Source organism: Scomber scombrus, chromosome 17 (assembly GCF_963691925.1).
Source record: "Scomber scombrus chromosome 17, fScoSco1.1, whole genome shotgun sequence".
In the NCBI taxonomy this organism is placed as follows: domain Eukaryota; kingdom Metazoa; phylum Chordata; class Actinopteri; order Scombriformes; family Scombridae; genus Scomber; species Scomber scombrus.
In genome coordinates this window covers 8,477,725-8,497,503 of record NC_084986.1, presented here as the reverse complement: position 1 = coordinate 8,497,503, position 19,779 = coordinate 8,477,725, and the positions used below count along the sequence as shown (strand labels likewise).

Sequence of the window (19,779 nt, the reverse complement as noted above, 5' to 3'; positions counted from 1 at the left end):
CAAGGAGGAGACGTCTGTTCTGTATGTCAAACTCCAGTGCTACACCATTTTTAAAAAAAGAGTAATTCCTTAAAGAACCTCCAGGTTACTCCAAAGACTTAGTGGCTCCTTCAAGAACTTGTATGTCCTCAAGGTGCCTGTAAGAAGTTTTGGGATTCCTCACTATAGAAACTGGTTCCTCAAATCACATTTTTGTCCTAAGATATTGAAAATAGGTAAAAACTCAGGAGATCACCAAATTCTTTGCAGTTGATTGTCTTGAAACTTACATGTATAGAATTTGGTGGATTCATCTAGACATTGTAAAGGAAGTCCTTGTAATCCATTGAGATATACAAGAGGCCAAAAAATGTCAACCTTGTGGCAGAAAAGTCAAGTCATTCTACAGTTGGGGGTACATTATATGTGAATAGATGATCATTTTATTTTCAGATATATTTTTACAGTTTTCTTCAAAAATACCAGATTGTATCTATAAAGGGAAAGCATGTTGTTAATATCACACACACATCTGTGCAACCTCATTCAGCTTGAAATGGTAACAATGTTCCTAAACTGACAGTATTTACATTGTCTGCTTTTTCAGTTGAGTTGGTCTTGGTTTCAAAATAATGAATTAATACCATTAAAATCAATATGATATCATTTTAATGTATTTCAAAATTCCAAATACTAAATAAATATAGGGTTTTGTAATTGAATTTCATGTTTTTCAATAACATAAACATGCACAAACTAAGCTATTTAATTAAAAGTTAATGCAGAAGCTTTACAACCAGCAGATATAGTCTACTGAAATATAGCAAAATGAAACAGTGATTATTTTATTGAAAAAAAGCACATTATTTCTGCACCTTTTCATTGAAGCAGTGGACTGATCAACATTACCATAATGGCTAAAACCCCCACAAGTAAAGCATATTTCTTTTACCTTGATAAATTCATCTTGTATGTCTCATTTCAGATATGAAAGCACCATGCTTCTCAAGAGGGCCCTGGCTCCAGTGAGTAACGCTGAAATTATTATAAAGTGCTGTAATTAATTTTACTTTTTGGGGAGCGTAATTAAGCATAGTTAGTGCTATAAAAGGAGTGTCCTCATCACTTTTCCAATTTTCCTAATGCAGTGTTGTATATGATCAAGAGGACCAGATTCTCTTGAAAGCTTTTCATATTCAATTCATACTTATTTTTTTAAAATTTCAATTACATTTTGATTTTGCTGTCTGCTGTAAAGCTTCAAACTTACAAAATGTGCCGAGTTATCAGACAAGACAAATACAATTGAGTTCATCCATAAACAAGACACCCCATCAAAGTAATGTCTGCACAGCTTCATGTTTTATTAAAATATAATAATGCTGACATGTTGTTCAGTCATTATGTTAGCTTGCAGTTAAAAGACTTCAACTACTGTTACGAGAGTTTATACTTCTATAGGATATACATGGATGATTAACATTAGACTCATTGTGGGAGAAAAGTGTAGGCACAGTATTTGGCTTTAGTCTTCACTTAAAACCACCAGTCAGTGTTTAAGATTAAGATTTTTCTCAGGAGGAGGTTTTTTTCAATTTGTAATATATTCATGTCACAGAACACGTATATCGCTGTTTTTAATTCTTTGAAATCAATTTTTTCTATATTTTGTAAATAAATCATGATGTAGGCTTATTTGAAACACAAATGGTCTCACAGTACCAATTAATCCCCTGCCAGACTTTTGACTTTTTTTCATAAAATATCTTTCAAAAATCTACATAAACTAATGAATACATTAAGACATAAATCTTGCTGTTAAGGAATGATCTCCCTTATAAATCATGTCAGTATCCATGAAAAACACCTGCACTTAGTTATAGCGTATTATAACTATTATTATAATCAGTCTTAATAGTCGGGTAAACTTAGGTAAACTAGCCACATAACTCTCTTAATTGTGCCACGTTAGGAAAATCGGAAATGTGCCGAAAAAATAGAGAGTAGGTAAATGATCAAATGTGTGGCAAAACCAAAACAAGCAGTAAGATATATTTTAAATATAATGAGCTAGAAAAAGTAAAATTTTAATGTGTTTTATGAATGGATCGTAGGTTAAAGCTTTTCTTTTCAGCTGTTTTAATTATTTCTCTAACAGTGTTATTTATTGATGAATTTGGTTGTTTTTTTGGTTTAACTGGGAACCTTTTACTACATTTTGTTAGTTTTGGTCAGGTTTACACTTGCACTACCGTACCTTCTTAAAGTACTGCACAAAGTCTGGAGACATGTGGCTCAAACAAGATTATGTACAACTTTTGGGAAATGTTTACACAGCAGGTACCGTGTTAGAGCCTTTGAAGTCTAGCAGTAAATTAAAATAAGGCATTTCTGTCTCCCGTGGCTTTAGGTTGTTCTTTACAATGAAGGATTTTAGGAAAAAGCAAAAGATATGCCAGTGGGAGTAGCTGGAGACTCGGCTGCTGCAGAGCAGACGGTGAACTCTGAAAGGGAGGAAGTGTGCTTAGAAAACCAGACATTTAGCTGCATGGGGATTTTATTTGTAGTGCAAATACTTCCTTCACATTTGATAAAAAATAGTCATGTATGTGTGCTTATATGTGGGTTTTTTACAAATACATATATATACTGCATAAAACAAAAGTATAAAGTATTAAAGAAAATTGGTCAATACATTAAAAGTGGTGGTAAAACACGGAAGAAGACGTCACGTTTTCATGATAAAGACAACAAATGTTAGTTAAAAGATGCATATTATTCAAAAGGCACCAGAGCTCTCACTGAGTTTTGTTTGCATAAAGTTTCACCCAACTCATTTTCATTTCAGCACACATTGGCATGATAATAAAGTTACAGATGAATCATAAGGTAAACAATATCTGAAACATCTTTCTGAGCAGGTGAAAGCTGTAACAATGGCAAGAAATGTAACAAATAAAAACAATTTTGGTAAAAACAACATTCAATTCAGGCTTCTATAAATAACATTTCAATCACTTTACAGTATATCCTTCTTTTTTACAGTGTCAAAACGTGTATTTCCTCCTTCAAAACCATCTCTTAAAGTTAGCTATAAAATCTCAGTCTTATCCTTTTTTTTTTATTAGCTCTTGAGCACCTTCAGCGATTGCTCGGTTGAGGTAGTGTAGGAGGATTAGTGTTGAGTGCAAGGCCTTCCTGCAACAGTCAAGTTGCTTTTTTTTTTGTTGTTCTGGTTGAGCAGCAGGCAGGTAGAAGCACCGTGTGTTTTGGGGTTTTGTAGAGATACAGATAAAAGGTTCACTTGAGGTTGAGCTAATCTGTGAACAGTTTGTCCCTGTTGACCGAGGACTCTCCCAAGTCTGAAGTGGTCAGGCGTTTGTTTGGCGCTGTGAGAGAGGAAAAAGGAAGAAGAAATGATGATTATACTACTTATCATTGTCACAAATGTTGGAATATTACACTTGTTTCTATTTTATTAATCTATAAAAATCTATTCTCCATTAACTAGTAGTACCAAATTTTAGTAGCGCTACCTGTTACCGTTAAAGGCATGAATACAGTTCATGTGATAACTGCATTGTATTTTAACACTAGTGTTTAAATAGCCATAGGCATGTTTCGGCCACCACAAATCTTGGAGACACAGTGTGACAGAAAGTACAGTCCTCTCACACTGTGCCAAATATCTGTAAGCAGCTTAAGAAACCACAAGTGATTTTGGCTGTGAGCCACTGGCAGTAATACAGACAGACACACTTTCAGAGCATCGATGGAAACTTTAGTGAAGTTGAGCTCTGGGTGCCATGTTGAAATACTAAATGGGAATGTGACAGCTCTCTAACACAGTGAAAATTATCATATATAATCCTGTATGGCATGCATTTTAGCTTTATTATTATACTGTAATGTAGACAAACACTCAGCTAAATATAGTAATTTCCATAAGAATAACCGCTCTGCTCTAACTCAAAATGATCAAGAAAATATCATAAGATGGTGGAAGTGTAATAAAAAAGTTTTAAAAAAGAAGTGAATTCATACGAGTACATTTTCAAATTATCGAGCAATATAGAAAAACATGACTACCATCAAACCATCTGTTTGATAAGCTGCCAGGGGAGACTTTTTTTGGAGCTTGATTATACAAATACTCACACAGTGTGTCAGATCTCCGCGAGCTGCTGAGGAGTGTGCCGGGCCCTTTGATGGAAGAAGAAAGAGCAGCCAGTCTCAGGCTCCTGGAAGTAGCGTCCAACTTCTCATCCTGGAAGACAGGAGGACATATACTAACTGACACCACTAAAAGCCTACAGCCGGGCTAGCAACTCTGTGTGAGGCTGTAAAGTATGGAGGATATTTTTAGTCACAATTAAAATTGAAAAAGTCCAAATAGAAAATTAAAAGAGATACTGACATGATTTAAAAAAGATGACTATTTTACTACTCTACTAGGAATAATCAGGTCATAATTAAACTAAAAAAAGAAATTGAAAAAGTAAATTTAATGTAAAATAATAATTTGAAAATGTAAAGTGGTAATGAAAAATGTGAAGTTTAAAATGTAAAATGGAAATGCTCAAACTAAAAGCTTAAATTGTAAAGATGATGATTCACACAGTGAGTAAACTAGACTCATTAGTAGGGCCGGGTATTGTTTAACAAATTATGATACTAGCACCAATTCAGGTACCCATAAAGTGATACTGATACCAATTTGGTACTTCATTTGATACTCATTTACACATTTAGTACACTTGCTTTTATCCGGTGTAACAGGTGTGTAGTGTAGCCACACTTTAGAGCGTTTAGGTGGCATCTTGGCTGCTGAACTACTAAGCACGCTAACTTAATTCACCGCGACTTCACCACCACGGACAGGTTGTAGCTGCGATCACATGTCGCATTACATCGAAGAACGTTTGCATTGATTGACTGTGAGCAGGACCGTACAAATAGTCATATTTTCTAGCTCTGAGTGCAAAAACAATTGATTGCAGGTATCGTTTGACGGGAGATGTTCCGATACTACTTGGTCTAGATTTATTTCTGTCGATACCTTTAATGGTTTTGAGTACTGATACCCAGCCCTACTCATTAGTAACAATGACAGATTCCATCTTCAGCTGTTTGATAACAGTTGAACTCAAGATGGAAAAATTCAGAATCAAATTTCACATCAATCCATTCACTAGTTGATGGGATATTACATTAGTCTCTTAGTCCAAAGTGTAACCGACATCTGAGAATGAGACTGTAGTCCTGGCATGTTTTAATTCCACTGTATATAATTTCCATCCTGCGGTGCACCCGAGTGTGAACAGCTCTGTATAGGATATATCTTACAGTAATAAGAAGGGTCAAAAATTGGCTGTCCCCAAAGTGCTTGTATGGACAAGTGTTGGATCCCGACGGTTTTACAAAATTATACAATCCTCCGTTTGGGAAGTGAGTGATTTGAGCTGCTCTTAAACACATTTATTTCCCTGTAAACATGCAGGCTAAAGTGTCCCATGCTGATCAGATATCTCCATATATTTTGTGATTCAGTTGCAAGCACCGCCAAGTCAGCACCGACCCTAAAATTAACGTTGGCTGAGCAGAGCTTTAATAACCGCTGTTTCCCTTTTACATTTGACGTAGAAGCTGTTTGTTGGTGCAAACTTTGGTCAAGATAGAAGTCTTTTGAAGTCTCCCCATGAATCCTTTTTCCTTAAACAAACCCCGGGTGGGCAGCTGTTATTAAGCTAATGCAATTACTACTTATCACTCAGCAAGGGAGTCATTTGGCAAACCAACGGGGTAATCTGGCAGATTAAAACCATTAAAAAAGTGACTGTATGGCTGTTTAGGGGAGCTTGCAAACTGCTGATAGCAATCAGCTGTCAACAATGATGTCTTGATGACTCCCTCGGCTGCTTTATAGGAGAGAAAATGACTGTAGCAATTAAATGTGACTGGTAAATTTCAGGTTTTGTTAGAGTGTACATTTGTGCCCGTTGCTCGAGCTTGTCCCACTCTGTCCATCCATGATGCATTACCAGCATGTGAAATTATTCATTTATTCATACAAGTTGCAAATGAGGTGTAGTGCACACACTGGCACCGATGTGGGCGAGCTAGACTCATAAATGGCTCTCAAAGTCAGGCTATCCTTATCCAAACGGCTGCTGTTTGAACAAAGCAGTGCAATTAGAGACTGAAATAGAAAAAGGGGTGGGTTGTTGTTTTGGAGCACAGGCTCTTTTAAGGCATTATAAAGCTCATTTTGTGAGAGTACAGAATTGCTACAGTCTGTCTGTGTGTGTCGTACTCTGTACTCTTGAATTTTGCATTTGGACTCATCCAGCTGGTGCTGCAGGCCCCAGACGATTTCTTTGTATTTGCTGTAGCGCTGCTCGACCAACTCCTTCTGCCGCTGTGAGTCCTGAGGGCACAAAATGGAGGCTGTGTCAAAACCTGACCGGGAATGAGACACAAACGGTCATTAACCAGGACCGAAGGGAAAAGGTCTGCCCTCACATACAGTAAGATAGTAGAACAGCACAGAAATATATGTATTATTCACATTGATTAACTGACTATATTTTATTATGTATTAAATAGCACAGACTATTGTGGTTTTCTGCATTTCATTTGTTCATGTCTCAATTTATAAGTACATTTATCAGGGATATTGCATATTAATAAACATAAATTCTGTAAATATGCCAGAATTAGCCCAAAGGCTAGTTTTCTTCTGCTGTCCCTGGCCATGTAAATAATAAGTCTGTCTCCATGTTTTATGTTTAACGCATTCAGGGCTGTCATTTTGGGAAAAGAAAATTAAGTTGAACAAAGAGCATCCTTTGCCAATGTATTATCAAACAACAACAAATTTATGTAGGCGACAAGTGGAACCCACCTCCAAATCTTTGAAGTTCTCCATAAGACACTGTTTCTCTGGGATTGACTCCAAGTGGTCCAAGGCTACTCTGGTGTTCTAGTGACCACAAACATACATATACACACAAAATCAGTTCATTTATCTATCAATCTAACAATATTAGTGTCTAGATTCATGTTTTTGATACTAAATTCAGCCATTTAACTCTTGTCATTTAATTCTGTGACATCTACAAACAAAACTACTACTAAAGGCACTTAACTGATAAGTCAATAAATCATTTTCCATCTATAGACTGTAATCAGTCTAAACACAGTTTCAAGTCCTGAACAACAATCTACTGCTGTAGTTTATATCTTACGTTATCATTTTAAAATTGATTAATTAAAGTAAGTACTATAAAGCCCATATGTTACCATGTTAGGGACAAACATAAGGCGCTACATCTCAATAACATATGGATACATGGGTAAATACTGGGGATACATCTCAATTAGCGGTCTCTTTCCCTCACATGTCTTTCCCTCGTTCCGCAGCACATCCCACTTAAGACTGAAGAAAAGATGAAAAGGAAGAGATGCGAGGAAGGAGGAATCGATGAGACGTGCATTTAGTGAAATGGGACATTATTCCCAGTCAAAGGGTCATCTGAAGTGATGATTACTGATGACGGCTGGATCAGCTGTCCGTGGGCTTTAACGGCTCTGTAGCGTCTACTGATGCCGTTACATTTCCACAGATAACAGGATGTGCTGCCCAAATAACAAAAGTGCACGGCTGAAACTGTTGGTACTATTATGTTTTATTAACATCCTCCCACATGAAGGGACAGAATGTGAAATATTACACTATGCATATAGAATATCTAATGTCCCTTAAAACTAACTGTATAATAAGCATTCACCTATACGGACCGCAAGCCTGTTTTTTTAGTGTGTGCAGATCAGTAAAAGTAATTTTGTTAACATATTTTAATGTTCAAACACAAAATCTACAACATTATGAACCCAGTGCCTGAAACTCATTAATAAACATCAACAAACTGTCAGTGGCTCCACAACATTGCTTAATGGTTATTCTGTGTTACCTCTATGGAGCGATGTGTCTATGAGCGGGTTCCTGTGTGACCAGATGGGTTACACAGTACACGTTCCTGCCACTGGTGTCACTCTAATTTAGGTGATTGACAGACTTTGTTGGTAACGCCCTAAGAAATGTAGCAACATGCCTACAAAGGCAGAAGAAGACTAGCAAAGATGAACACTGCATCATTAAAATAGGAAAATAGGAAATGCATCCCTCCTCATAAATACGAAGAAGATACGTGAGATCGACAAACTTGTTTATATCTTTTGTCATTTTTAGTCGTTACTGTAACATTTTTATGTATCATGTTGCTTAACTAGCATCTTTAATAATATGATAGTGGTAAGTCGCCTTACCATTGCTTTACTACTTATACTTATTTACATATGCTTCTTTCTTTACTCATTTACTTGCTTAACACTTACATACTGTTCATATTCTGACTCATAATTAGTCTCACACCAATTCATTAATAAATGTTTAATTAATCCTTCTGTTTGATTCACAATCACTATTTTATGGTCCAGGAGAACATTTTATAGAATATGATGAATAAAACATGTTTGAATGCAGATTTTTTTTTCAATAAACACAGGTCAAATTTGTACATTTGAATATGTATAAATGTGTATCAGCTGCACAAAAATAAAAAAAAGATGCACTTTATTCCCATTTTTTGTATACTGTGGGTCCCATTAGGAAAAGTCAGACACAGAAATGTGTATAAGGAGTATTTACAGCTCTCACATGTTAAAAACAACAACTATGTAATGGTTAAACTACCATTTATTTTTGCGCAACTCTATTAATTGTATGTACTGTATGAGATTTTCTACCCAAAAGTTATTGTTTACAAACTTTGTGATTGGTTCTATTCAGGAGCTAATTGAGGACTTTTGTTAGGAAACACTCAAGAGTTTGATTAAGTAACTACTCCAATCTACTCTTTCCTCCCACTGTATGTGTCAATAGCCTTCCCGTCTCCATTCAGATGAAGTATTTAAAGCATCAAAAGGCATCACGCTGATTGCTACTCTGAATGGCACACTGACATATAAGTAAGACTCGCCGGATGATCCCCACCAGCCAGGCTGAGTGGAAAGTGGGTCGATGCATCCTGCTGCTGCTGTTGCCGTAGGCAGAAATGATTTGGCTTGATGGCGGTCAGAGGTATTTCCTCTTCTATCTCACGACAGCTAATTGAGGGTTGAAGTGGTCAAGCGTGCTGCATAATTGTGATGGATGGACAGCGTGCATTAGACAGCTTCATTTATTTATTTTTCTAGGCAAGTAAAAAGCGCTTGGGTCAATATAACCTTTCAGCAGTGCTAAGTAATTTCAGGCTGACGTCTAATTGCTGATTAAGGATGTTAGCGGTGGACGTTAACAGTTTGGATGGTGAGGTCAATGCTGTATTGTCAGTACAACTCGCTTCTTAACCCCCATCAGCAAGACTTATGATGATTAACAGAGCTCTGAGCCTTGACTAAAGCAATCATTTGTGTTAGCCTCTATGGGTTGCTAAACAAACATAACCTGAGGTGAACCTGCCTGCGCAGCTACATCAAATCACGCTGGAAAGTCAACATGACATCCAATTTAACAACTCTAGGGCCCGTCATAACTTCATAACTCAGAATATATACACATCAAGTGTTCATTAACTTTGATTAAAGCAATCAGACCTTACCATCTCCAGATCCAAAACGCGGTCCTGTAAAGACACACAAACACAAGCAAAAGCAAAGTTGATTTTACTTTCAAAAAAAAAAAGTGCCAAAGCAAGGCTTAAACTCACGAAATGAGGCAGAAAATGCAGCAGAGTTTACGAGACAGCGAGTCCAGATAACTGCTAAAAAGTAGTAGATTAGTGGAGAGAAAACCGGTGTGTGTGTGTGTGCATGCGTGTGTGTGTGTGCATGAGAAACATGACAAGAGCAGAGAGGAGCAGAGTGTTCCAACAAATGGGTAACAAGGGAAGGAAATTCAGGGGCTAAGGAGAGTTTCTAGCAGACAACAGGCTTCTTATCACACACACACTGTCACATACACACACACACAAATACACACACACACACAAATACACACACACACACACACACACACACACAAAGACAAATCGCTCTCGCTGCTCATCCAGCTCCTGACTGATGTTCCCTCTCTAACGATGCATAAGTGATGCTATGCCTCTTATCTGCCACTCAAACACACACCTGCTTCCCTCCCAACCGGCTTCCCCCCTCCACTCTCTCTCTCTCTCTCTAGCTGTAATGTGTTGATGGTTTTTAACAAGGGGTACTATCTTTTCCTCAGCCCACCCCCCACCCAACTCCTTTTTTTTTTCTTAATTTTTTTTCTTCCTTTTACTCATCAACATGCCTCACTCTATCTGTCTTTCCTCTCTACATCTCTCTCTCCTCATCCTTCATAATTAAAACCTCGGCTGGGTCTGAGAGGGTTGATTAATTGTGCACGAGCTCTGGCAGGTTCCATCATGCAGCCACAGATGGGACCCCCGGTATCCAAAACACACACACAAACACACACACATATACATGCGTGTTGAGAAAGGCACAGAAAAGTTTGGAAAGAACGATTGCTTAGCAGACACTTTAGCGTGAGTGTTTGTTTCGCTGTTTAATAGTAAGTCAAGGGCCAGTGAGTCGCTGAGGGCCAGTCTACTCCAGACTAGGTGAGTTGGTGGCCTGCCAAAGCATAGCTGCTGCGGTATTGAAAGACAGAGACAAGGCCTCTGGTGGCTTTTAAACTTCAAGGCCTCGTGTCTGCAGTAATTAGCTACTTGTCCAAGCAAGGCTGCAAGGACTCTGTCAGGCTCAAGGCTGTGTACTAATGTGTGCAGCATTGCATCACAGGACCCAGATGAATAAAGCCAAGCAGCAGTTACTCAAAAACAATTCGACAAGATAAGCCAAGAAAAAAAATAAATAAATAAATGAAGGCAATGTGGCGTATTCATAAAAATAATACCAGCTGTCTCTTCTTGGTCAGATGCACTTGAAATTAGGCCAGCTGGATATTACAAATATTATGTTACAAATGTTCTTAGCCAATTACAAATGAACAGGAAAAAAAAGTTACTAAGTTTAATGAAGATGTATAATGATCACCTGAAGGCTCCTCATTTCTTCCTCCTTCCTGCGAGTCCTCTCCAGCAGCTCTGAAAAAAGGAGATGTGTAAGAATTGAGTTGGGATTGTGTGAGGATTATCCCAAACTTATGTCAAAGTATTTAAACTAAAGTAAATCAAGACTTGAGGCCCCTTCTCTTATATGTTTAATTTATAGGGAAAAATGAACTATTAAGGGAAAGATGTAATGCAGGACTTTCTTTTTCTTAAAGAAGAATATAAGAGCTATTTAAATATTTAACTTAAGCATATTTTACATTAATTTGGTCACCATGCAGTTGTATTTTGTAGGAAAATACATATGTTTGAAAACTTGTAAATGACTTAAAGTTAAGTTAGTTTATTAACTCAGTGTTTTATGTGATGAATTCTACTCATTCCAATATGTTAAATGGTTTAAAACAATTTGCTGCTTGTCGATTATTTTAACCCAAATAAGCCGAGGAAAGACAAACTCTGCTTCTGTTTGTTCTTGATTGCAGCACCAAATTGTTTTAATTACAATCGCTGATTGATTTAGAGGAATAAGTGATTTTATTTAGCCGCAGAGTTTTACTAAAGTCCCCCTCAATTCAAAAATGTGTTTTTTCCTTTCCTCTTTTAAATGTTTGAGCTTCACTATGCAGAATTTGATAATAGATGTTTTTATATTCATCGGCTCTGGGGGGAAAGTTTCTTTGTTCTCACTTTTTAATAGAGTCTATATATATATATATAGTCTATATACCGATATATCACTCAGCTGATATTGACCTATCACAAAAATTCAGTATCGGTTGGGCTTAACTTTTTAATAAGAGTTTACACATCTACACACGAGCATGATTTCTGACATCACGACTACTTTGGATCATTGAGCGGTACGCAACTTACACGAGTGTGATGTGGAAACCGGAGGCCTCAAATGCATAAACACTAAGAATGAACATAAGAGACAACTTGTGTCCACCTTAAAACTTTGCAATTGAAAAATATGTAGCCTATGATACAATCTTAATTTTTCATTGAGAGAGAGGGAGGCAATGTCATTTTAAGGATTTTAATGAGGTAATTGAACTTATATTATTGAAATAAAATGTAATGGACAAACATTATCACTCAGAGTCATTTTATAAATCTTAAAACATGCCTGGAGGGGATCTTTAAGAAAATGCCACAATATTAACACTTTTACTCTGCTTGACACGATGGCGAGCAGAGTAAACCTTGTACTTACTGAATAATTAATTATTATGAAATATAATCAGAAAAACATTATTCTTCCAATAACTAATACACTTAATATATCAACGTGAAGTTTTTGGATTAGAGTATGCAGATCAAAAAATGTCTCATTAAGCTTTTCTGAAAGCTCATAATAGCGTCGAAATACCTCTTCACACACACATGTAAAAAAACAACAACAAAAAAACCAACCCTCGCCAGCCTGCTGGATGGGAACACTTGAGAAAAGCCAAACACCATTTCTGACTTTAACAACAGACCTCCAGTGTCTCCAATCCTCCTCTGGCTACCCAGGAAAAAAAATCTAGTTTAAAGTCAGCAGAATAAAGTGAAAAATGCTTCTCGCTGACTCGCACTCAATGTCACATCTCATTTAAAAAGCTGGAGTAGGTCCTGTAATACAAGAGCTACTGAAGGTACTCTTACAAGTGAAATCCTGCCTTAAAAGAGGAGAGACTAAATCACATCACTTGACAAGAGATGAACGGTCAGATAGAAGATAATGACAGACAGCAAACTTCAATCTCAGAATAAAACATTCATTTATCTAACTTTACATAATACTGTACGTTTTTTGTCTTAATCTGCAACAAACACACCAAGAGAATCACTGACAAGCCAAATTCAAAGCAGAGCCGATAACATCTTAATTCCCCAATGGCTTCAATTCAAATAAGCAGATCTTGTAGCTGTTGCGGCACATTAATAGACACACAGATTACTCTTAGGTCTAATTACTAAAGAGGCCGTATCAGTGCTTCTGCCTGCAGTTAAGACAGAGAAGGCGACTTCAATCAAAGGGCCGACTAGAGAGCCATTTGTGTCCAAAAAGGGGGGTCTGGAGATGAGCCTGTATCATCGGACTGCTTATCTGAATAGTGCGACTACCAGCATAACCAAGAAACACACAATAAATGACACAGAGTTGATTGTCTTAATACAGGTCCTCCACCTTCCCTTTCTGCTCGCTGTCTCTGCGTATTTTAACTATTTTTTGGTCCTTTTTAATGGGGCACAAATTAGACCCATTTCCCCTGTATTGTTAAGAAGAATCGCTGAAAACAAGTTGTTCTTCCTCGGGCAGTTACAGCTCATTAGTAGGAATTCAGTCAAAAACGGGACTGCGGACATGGAAAAACAAGTCTTATTTTCCATACAAGTCTCAATGTTCATCCTCAAATATTTGTTATCATAAACAGACAGACCCGTGCACAAAAAAATCTGAAAAAACAACTACAACAACGCATCAAGATACTGGCACTGACACACACACACACACACACACACACGTGGCTATATCCACAAGCGTTCATTACGATACAACCACACAGAAACTCTTCAGTGATATGAAGGCATTGAATTAGTTATTACTCTCGGTGTGATTAAATGTAAATGAGAGAAAGAGAAAACAGAGAGTCAGCGTCTTGTCAGTATCAATCAATAGTATGAATAGCAAACAACGATTTCATTAAGAGCGCTCTGTCATCGTGAATTCAACAAGACGTGGACAACTGAAGGATTTCTTATCCGATGCTCTTATTATTAGGTGTTAGCTGCCTAATAAAGAACACAGAACCTGATTAGTCCAACGTTATGTTGTGCTGCTTTATGTGTCGAGGAAATGTGACTCACTGGCAAACTTGTGACTGAAGGGATATTATTATTGTCCTCACTTCCCTTTTGCTTTTTCCATTCAATCTGCCTATTAATTTGCTCCTAGGGATATAAGGCTGCTGAGGTGGGACCAGGTGACAGGTTGGTGCATGGAAGATGTCAATAGTACTTGGTTGAGTTGGTTTTGTTTACATATGTGCACATATTGATGATGGAAATGAAGCTAGAAATGCAATTAATGGTAAAATGACATTATAGATGTATGTAAAATGGTTAATATGACTAATATCTGTATTTTTTGGAGTTTAGACCACACATTTCAATTATCCACACATTGCATTCATTACTGATTTAACTGACTAACATTATTTTATTTTAACTTAAGTTCATAATAAATATTATTAAGACTCTTTATCATGCGTTATTCCCTTTTTTGTTGCGGACTCTGAGCTGGTTCGTAACAAATGGTATTATGTGCTGCTTTATGTATCAAGGGTGTGTGACTGTTTATGTGCATCCACACCCCCAAAATGCTTCCTGTACTCTCTCTTGCCTCACAAGTGTGACTGTGAGCAACATCAGTTTTTTTTTTCCTTCTTCTTCACACTTGAATATTCTCACTGGCAAACTCTGACGACAATAGTGCGACTGTTTATGTGAGGGAAAACAGGCAACGTGCACCAGGGGATACATGTATATACATGTTTTACACCTTAATAGGAGCAACGTATCCTGGTGGACTCATAAACTCATAAAATCCAAAATATACAAAATATTCTTAAAATGATTTGTGGAAATGTTTACTTAGGTGCAAATGAGACAACTAGTAACATCAAATTTAAAAAAAAATTCACATCTCAATTTCCACTCCTGTCTGGGTTAAGTTCATAATTATTATTATTTTAGACACTTTATCATGTGTGATTTCCTTTTTATGTATCCTGTTCGTAACAAATGGTATTATGTGCTGCTTTATGTATCCAACGGTGTGTTGTGTGACTGTTTATGTGCATCCACACCCCCACTAGCTTCCTGTAATCTCACTTGCCTCACAAGTGTGAGTGTGAGCAACATCAATTTTTTTTCTTTTCTTCTTCTTCACACTTGAATATTCTTTGTGTACCTTTCTTTTCAGTGCTGAGGGAGTGCAGCAGCTTCTCCTGTTGGTCCAGGCGCCGCAGGAGAGCCGCCTGTTCTGTGTCCCGGCTCTGCCTGAGGGCCTTCAACTGATCTCTGGTCTGCTGATGTTGCTTCCTCAGGCTCTGTTCTCTCGTGTCGCGCTCCCGCACCTCCTCGCACAGCCAGCGTAGTTTGGTCTGATTGGTTAAAAAATTAACACATAAACACACAGATGCTGTATTTTGATAGTAGTGGAGGAAGAGCTAGTAGGGTTTTTATATTAAACATTTCAGTTCTAATCTTAACCACCTTACATATAGAGCTCTCATTAGGTTTCTGTCTGCACACTGATCGATGCCAAGGAGATCAAATATGAATCTTATAAGTCTCTAAAACGCCTGATAAAAGAATATCACAAGGGAATCATATGCAAAGTGGTCTCCTCTTTCTGCTCTAGCACCATCAAGGCTGAAAGTGTATGTCTCTGTAAAAAAACCAAAAAATACCTAACAAATTATAACGTCATTTAGACTTTCAGCTGGCATTTCTCACTTAAGAGCAGAGTACAGACTAAATGAGTGTGAGAGTAGTTCAGAGGAAATACAATGGACAGGTCAATGCAACAGGGAATGTAAATTAATGTACAGTATTTTGTAGAAACAGGGTTATACAGCCTAGAAAAACAAATAGTTAAATAGGTATTCTAACCATGCTCTCTATAAGCTTGTAAATCATACTTCGGTTTTACAAACATAAAAACTGCTAACTAGGGAGCTAATTATCTCTCTTGTTCTCCAGTGTGTTATTCTTGTAAATGCACAGCACTGCATAAGCATTTCTGACAGGAGATATACATTATGGTGATAAATACTGAATTGTGCAAATACATTTTAACACAGTATCATGCATCAACGCCGGAGACATAATGCACATTCTTTTGTACAGTACATCACTGCAGTATTAATTGGGAACTGATAGGTTTTGGAAAGAAGCCAGGTGAAAACTATAATTGCAAAAGAGAGGAAAAGGATGTCAAGGAAACATTTCATTAAATAAAATTAAAAAAAAAAACAAAACTGCATCTCATAATTTTATCAATTCAAATAACCTCACTAAAGCATAGCGAACTTCTGAGAATAGTGTAATATGTGTCATTGCCATAATAATTACTATGGAAACACATTGTGTAGACTAACCCCAACCCTGAACCACAGTTTCATCATGATCACTGTTTACTCTCACCACACATCAGTGCTCAGCTGTGGAACGTGGTTTCTTAAATAATAAATTATGTTTTTCTGAGAGGTGACTCCTCAGTAGCATGTTTGTTTTAAACAAGAGAAAACACACAGTGATATGTAGTCAGTAAAATAATTTCAAGTTTGCAAAGACCAAATCATTTACTGCATACTGTCTATTCTGTGCTATTATCTTTCATTAATTTTAGGAGGTATAGGCCCAGGATGAAGCACCATGTTCCTGCTATAATGCTTAATCTTGTGTTATATAATTGATTATTCAGTAAAATCCCTGTAAGGATGGCAGCACTTCTGCATGCAGTAATCATACCTTTGTCTCAGCTAGCCAGCGGTGGGGGTCTTTTACTAATCCGGGTTTCTGGGAGATCGCCTGTTAAAAACAAACCATAGAGGAATGCAAATGTGAGCTTTCTCGCCTTTGCTGGCATACATTACAAAAATTCTGTTAATAAAAAGTCTAAAATGAAAAAGAATGAAAATGCAAGAGATTTTATAATTGGGATTTTGTGGGTGCCAGTTGTCTATAAATATATGAAGAGGCATCGTAGGAGTTATAGAATATAAAAAGGAAAAAACAGTAACAGCAATAGAAAATGACAAACAGTGGGATAAAAATCAGAAGCACAGCATTGTGTCAAACCCTTAACTTTTGTGAAGAATGGCTTCTGCCATTGTGTGTGTGTTTGTTAAACAGCCTAAGACACTACACACACTTCTGCATGCACACACACACACCAGCACAGAGGTTGTGTCATAAAAATGAGCTCTGGGAGTATGCTCTATCCTTCCCAGACAAGCTTGTCAGCATCAGCAATACAAACTGACTGCCTGCCAGCTTTTAATGATTGCTGACACACACACACACACACACGCACACACGCACACACGCACACACGCACACACGCACACACTCCCAAAACAAACAGACACTCAGATAAACAGATAAACAGTCACATAACTAGATGGCACTCGGTTGAGCGCACACCTCCGCAAATGCTACGCAACTGTTGAGATGTATCGGTTCCACATCTGGAATTTTCAGCAAAGGTTAATAGTCCCTTTTATGCTTAATTACCTGCTTGATTCAGACGAGGAGATGAACACATGTGCATGCCAGCACCTGAAATGGAACATCAGATATATGCTTGTTCTACTCCGAGCCACGTTTAGTTGTGTTTTAGTTGATTATTGTTACCTCATGTAGCCAATAAGGTGTCTATCTGTTCAGTGTCCATTAGGGTTGCACTTTAGCCACCGTATCTCCACAGTTAGAAAAACTGGTGTGGCAGGTTATCTTTTTTTCTGCTTTTATTAGATACTGACAAAGTACATACAGATAGGAAACATGGTGAAAAAAACAAACAAACTGTATATCATCTAACAAACGGCGTTACAGATAAACAACTAGGCATCCAGGACACAGCGAGGTAGCAGGTTTAGCTGGAAAAAAGTTTTCCCAGGTTACTGTACTTCTCTGCTTTGGCCAATAAGGGAGGATTTGTCTTTTTTTTATGTTTAATGATGTCTTACCAAGGTACTACGAGTCTACAGCAATGCTAGTTGCATTATATATATGCATATGCATGTAAGACTGCACTTAAATGATGAGTGTGTGAGATTTAGAGGGGTCTATTGGTGGAAATGGAATATAAAATTATTTCATTCAAGTATGTTTTCATAAGTGTATAATCACCTGAAAATAAGAATGGCTGTGTTTTTGTTACTTTAGAGTAAGCCCTTTATATCTAAATAGGGAGCGGATCCTCTTTTATGGAGGCCGCCATGTTGTACTGCCATGTTACTACAGTAGCCCAGAATGTACAAACCAAATACTGCCTCTAGAAAAGTCCTTTTGTGTTTTGCGCAGGTTTCGCAGCCACAGTAGGTTCTCCTACACCCTTTGAAGGGAGGGTTTTAGAGGAGGGGTATTCAGTTGGTTGCAATCTGCAACTTTGCCACTACAGGCCACTAAATCATACACACTAGTCCCTTAAGCAAAGGTAATGCTATAAGTTAACCCTTACATACTGTTCATATTCAGACTCTTCACAGCTCATAATTAGTCTCTACCAAATTCCTGCACAACAAATGATTCATTAATACGTCATCAGTCAAAGATAATACGCAAAATTAATCCTTGATGAAGCTTTATGAGAGTTGAGAGTTAATTATTCTCATTTATGGAGAAATTATTTGAACTATATTACATGTGAAGAATGCAAAAGTATTTTTTTTGAATTTTTGAATAAATATGGGTCCAAAAATATGTTTTTTATTAGCTGCACTCAAATGTTTTAAGAAGTCATCAGGTTTTAGGCTAAAATTAAGAAGTATTTATAGTGTATTTACTGCTTTCAAATGTAAAAATGGGTCAAATTTGACCCTGAACAGTAAAGCCAAAATACATAACAAACGTGAATTCGCATGTACACACACACATATGTACACCCACGTGAACAAAGTCGACAAAAAGGTGCAACCGTTTTTTTTCTAGTACCCCCTTGTGGCAAGGTGTTTACACATGATCAACAGACGTTGAAAGCACACAGCAGGATTTTTTTGGGGACCTTTAATGTCCCGTGCCTTGGCAAACATCATCATCACTGCACAGGTGTCAGACAACTTTTTATAGCTGTCACTCAAAACCAGATCCAAGTCAAATGAATTTCCCCAAGTTGTTGCCACGGCAGCTCAAAGTACGGCAATGGAGTACCGCTGTGCAGAGGTCCCCGTCTCAGGGAGTGTACAACCACATGGCAGAGCGTACGACTGCGTGGGAGGATAAAACATGCTTCTATGCCTCTCTCTTGCTCTCTTTACTCTTTCCCGAACCATCAAAGGCAGCGCTGCACAGTGGCAGACAAAAAGGAGGTGAAACTGTTGAAAAACCGAACTAGTAGGCTGGGAGTTGAAAGTGCTGTCTGTGGGGTTGAAGTGAAAGAAATGCCACTATTTTCTCAGCAGCACTGCCAGCGAATCCGAGTGTCTGCCAGCGCTAATTTAAATGTGACTGCGTGGTTTATACATCTCTTTCAGTATGCGAGTAAATGTGTGACTGTGTGCCTTTGGTCACAGTTTTTCTTTTTTTGTTTCACCTCCCAGTGAGAAAATTGTAAAAAGGTGGCAAAGTTTAGAGAGAAGCAAAAGGGGATTGATGTTGAGACTAACAGCAAGTGGAAAGGACACAGGTAGATGTTTTCATGGAGATTACCGCTGTGGCATTTCTCTTCAAAGTGAAACGAGACCTGAAAAGATTGGGGAAAAATATGACAAATGTTTCAGGCTGGATTTAAACGCAGAACTTTGCACTTGAGCCAGCTGAGCCCAGGAGAGAGGAAGGATGTAGATTGGTATCAAGTGAGAGAAGACAGAGGGGTAAAGAAGAGTAACCTAAGAGTATCCCACAAGGTTTAGATTACAAAGTCGAAACAATGCATGTATAAAAAGTTGTGGCATCATGTGAG

At 37.6% G+C, this 19,779-nt stretch overlaps 1 protein-coding gene across 2 annotated transcripts in view; it reads right to left on the bottom strand.

Annotated features, from left to right (window-relative positions):
• Nucleotides 1–2,525: 2,525 nt before the first annotated feature.
• LOC133997866 (centrosomal protein of 128 kDa-like) overlaps nt 2,526–19,779 on the bottom strand; it is a 41,405-nt gene continuing 24,151 nt past the window's right edge. The window contains exons 18-25 of one of the 2 annotated variants that reach the window (XM_062437585.1): nt 16,626–16,685; nt 15,061–15,253; nt 11,080–11,129; nt 9,642–9,665; nt 6,884–6,961; nt 6,293–6,406; nt 4,138–4,246; nt 2,526–3,368 (exon numbers count right to left, since the gene is read on the bottom strand). In XM_062437585.1, coding sequence (XP_062293569.1) covers nt 3,295–3,368; nt 4,138–4,246; nt 6,293–6,406; nt 6,884–6,961; nt 9,642–9,665; nt 11,080–11,129; nt 15,061–15,253; nt 16,626–16,685 — 702 coding nt within the window. In that variant the 3' untranslated portion in view covers nt 2,526–3,294. Of the gene's footprint in view, nt 3,369–4,137; nt 4,247–4,277; nt 6,407–6,883; nt 6,962–9,641; nt 9,666–11,079; nt 11,130–15,060; nt 15,254–16,625; nt 16,686–19,779 lie in introns of those variants that run through there. The other variant, XM_062437584.1, reaches the window with a different exon arrangement.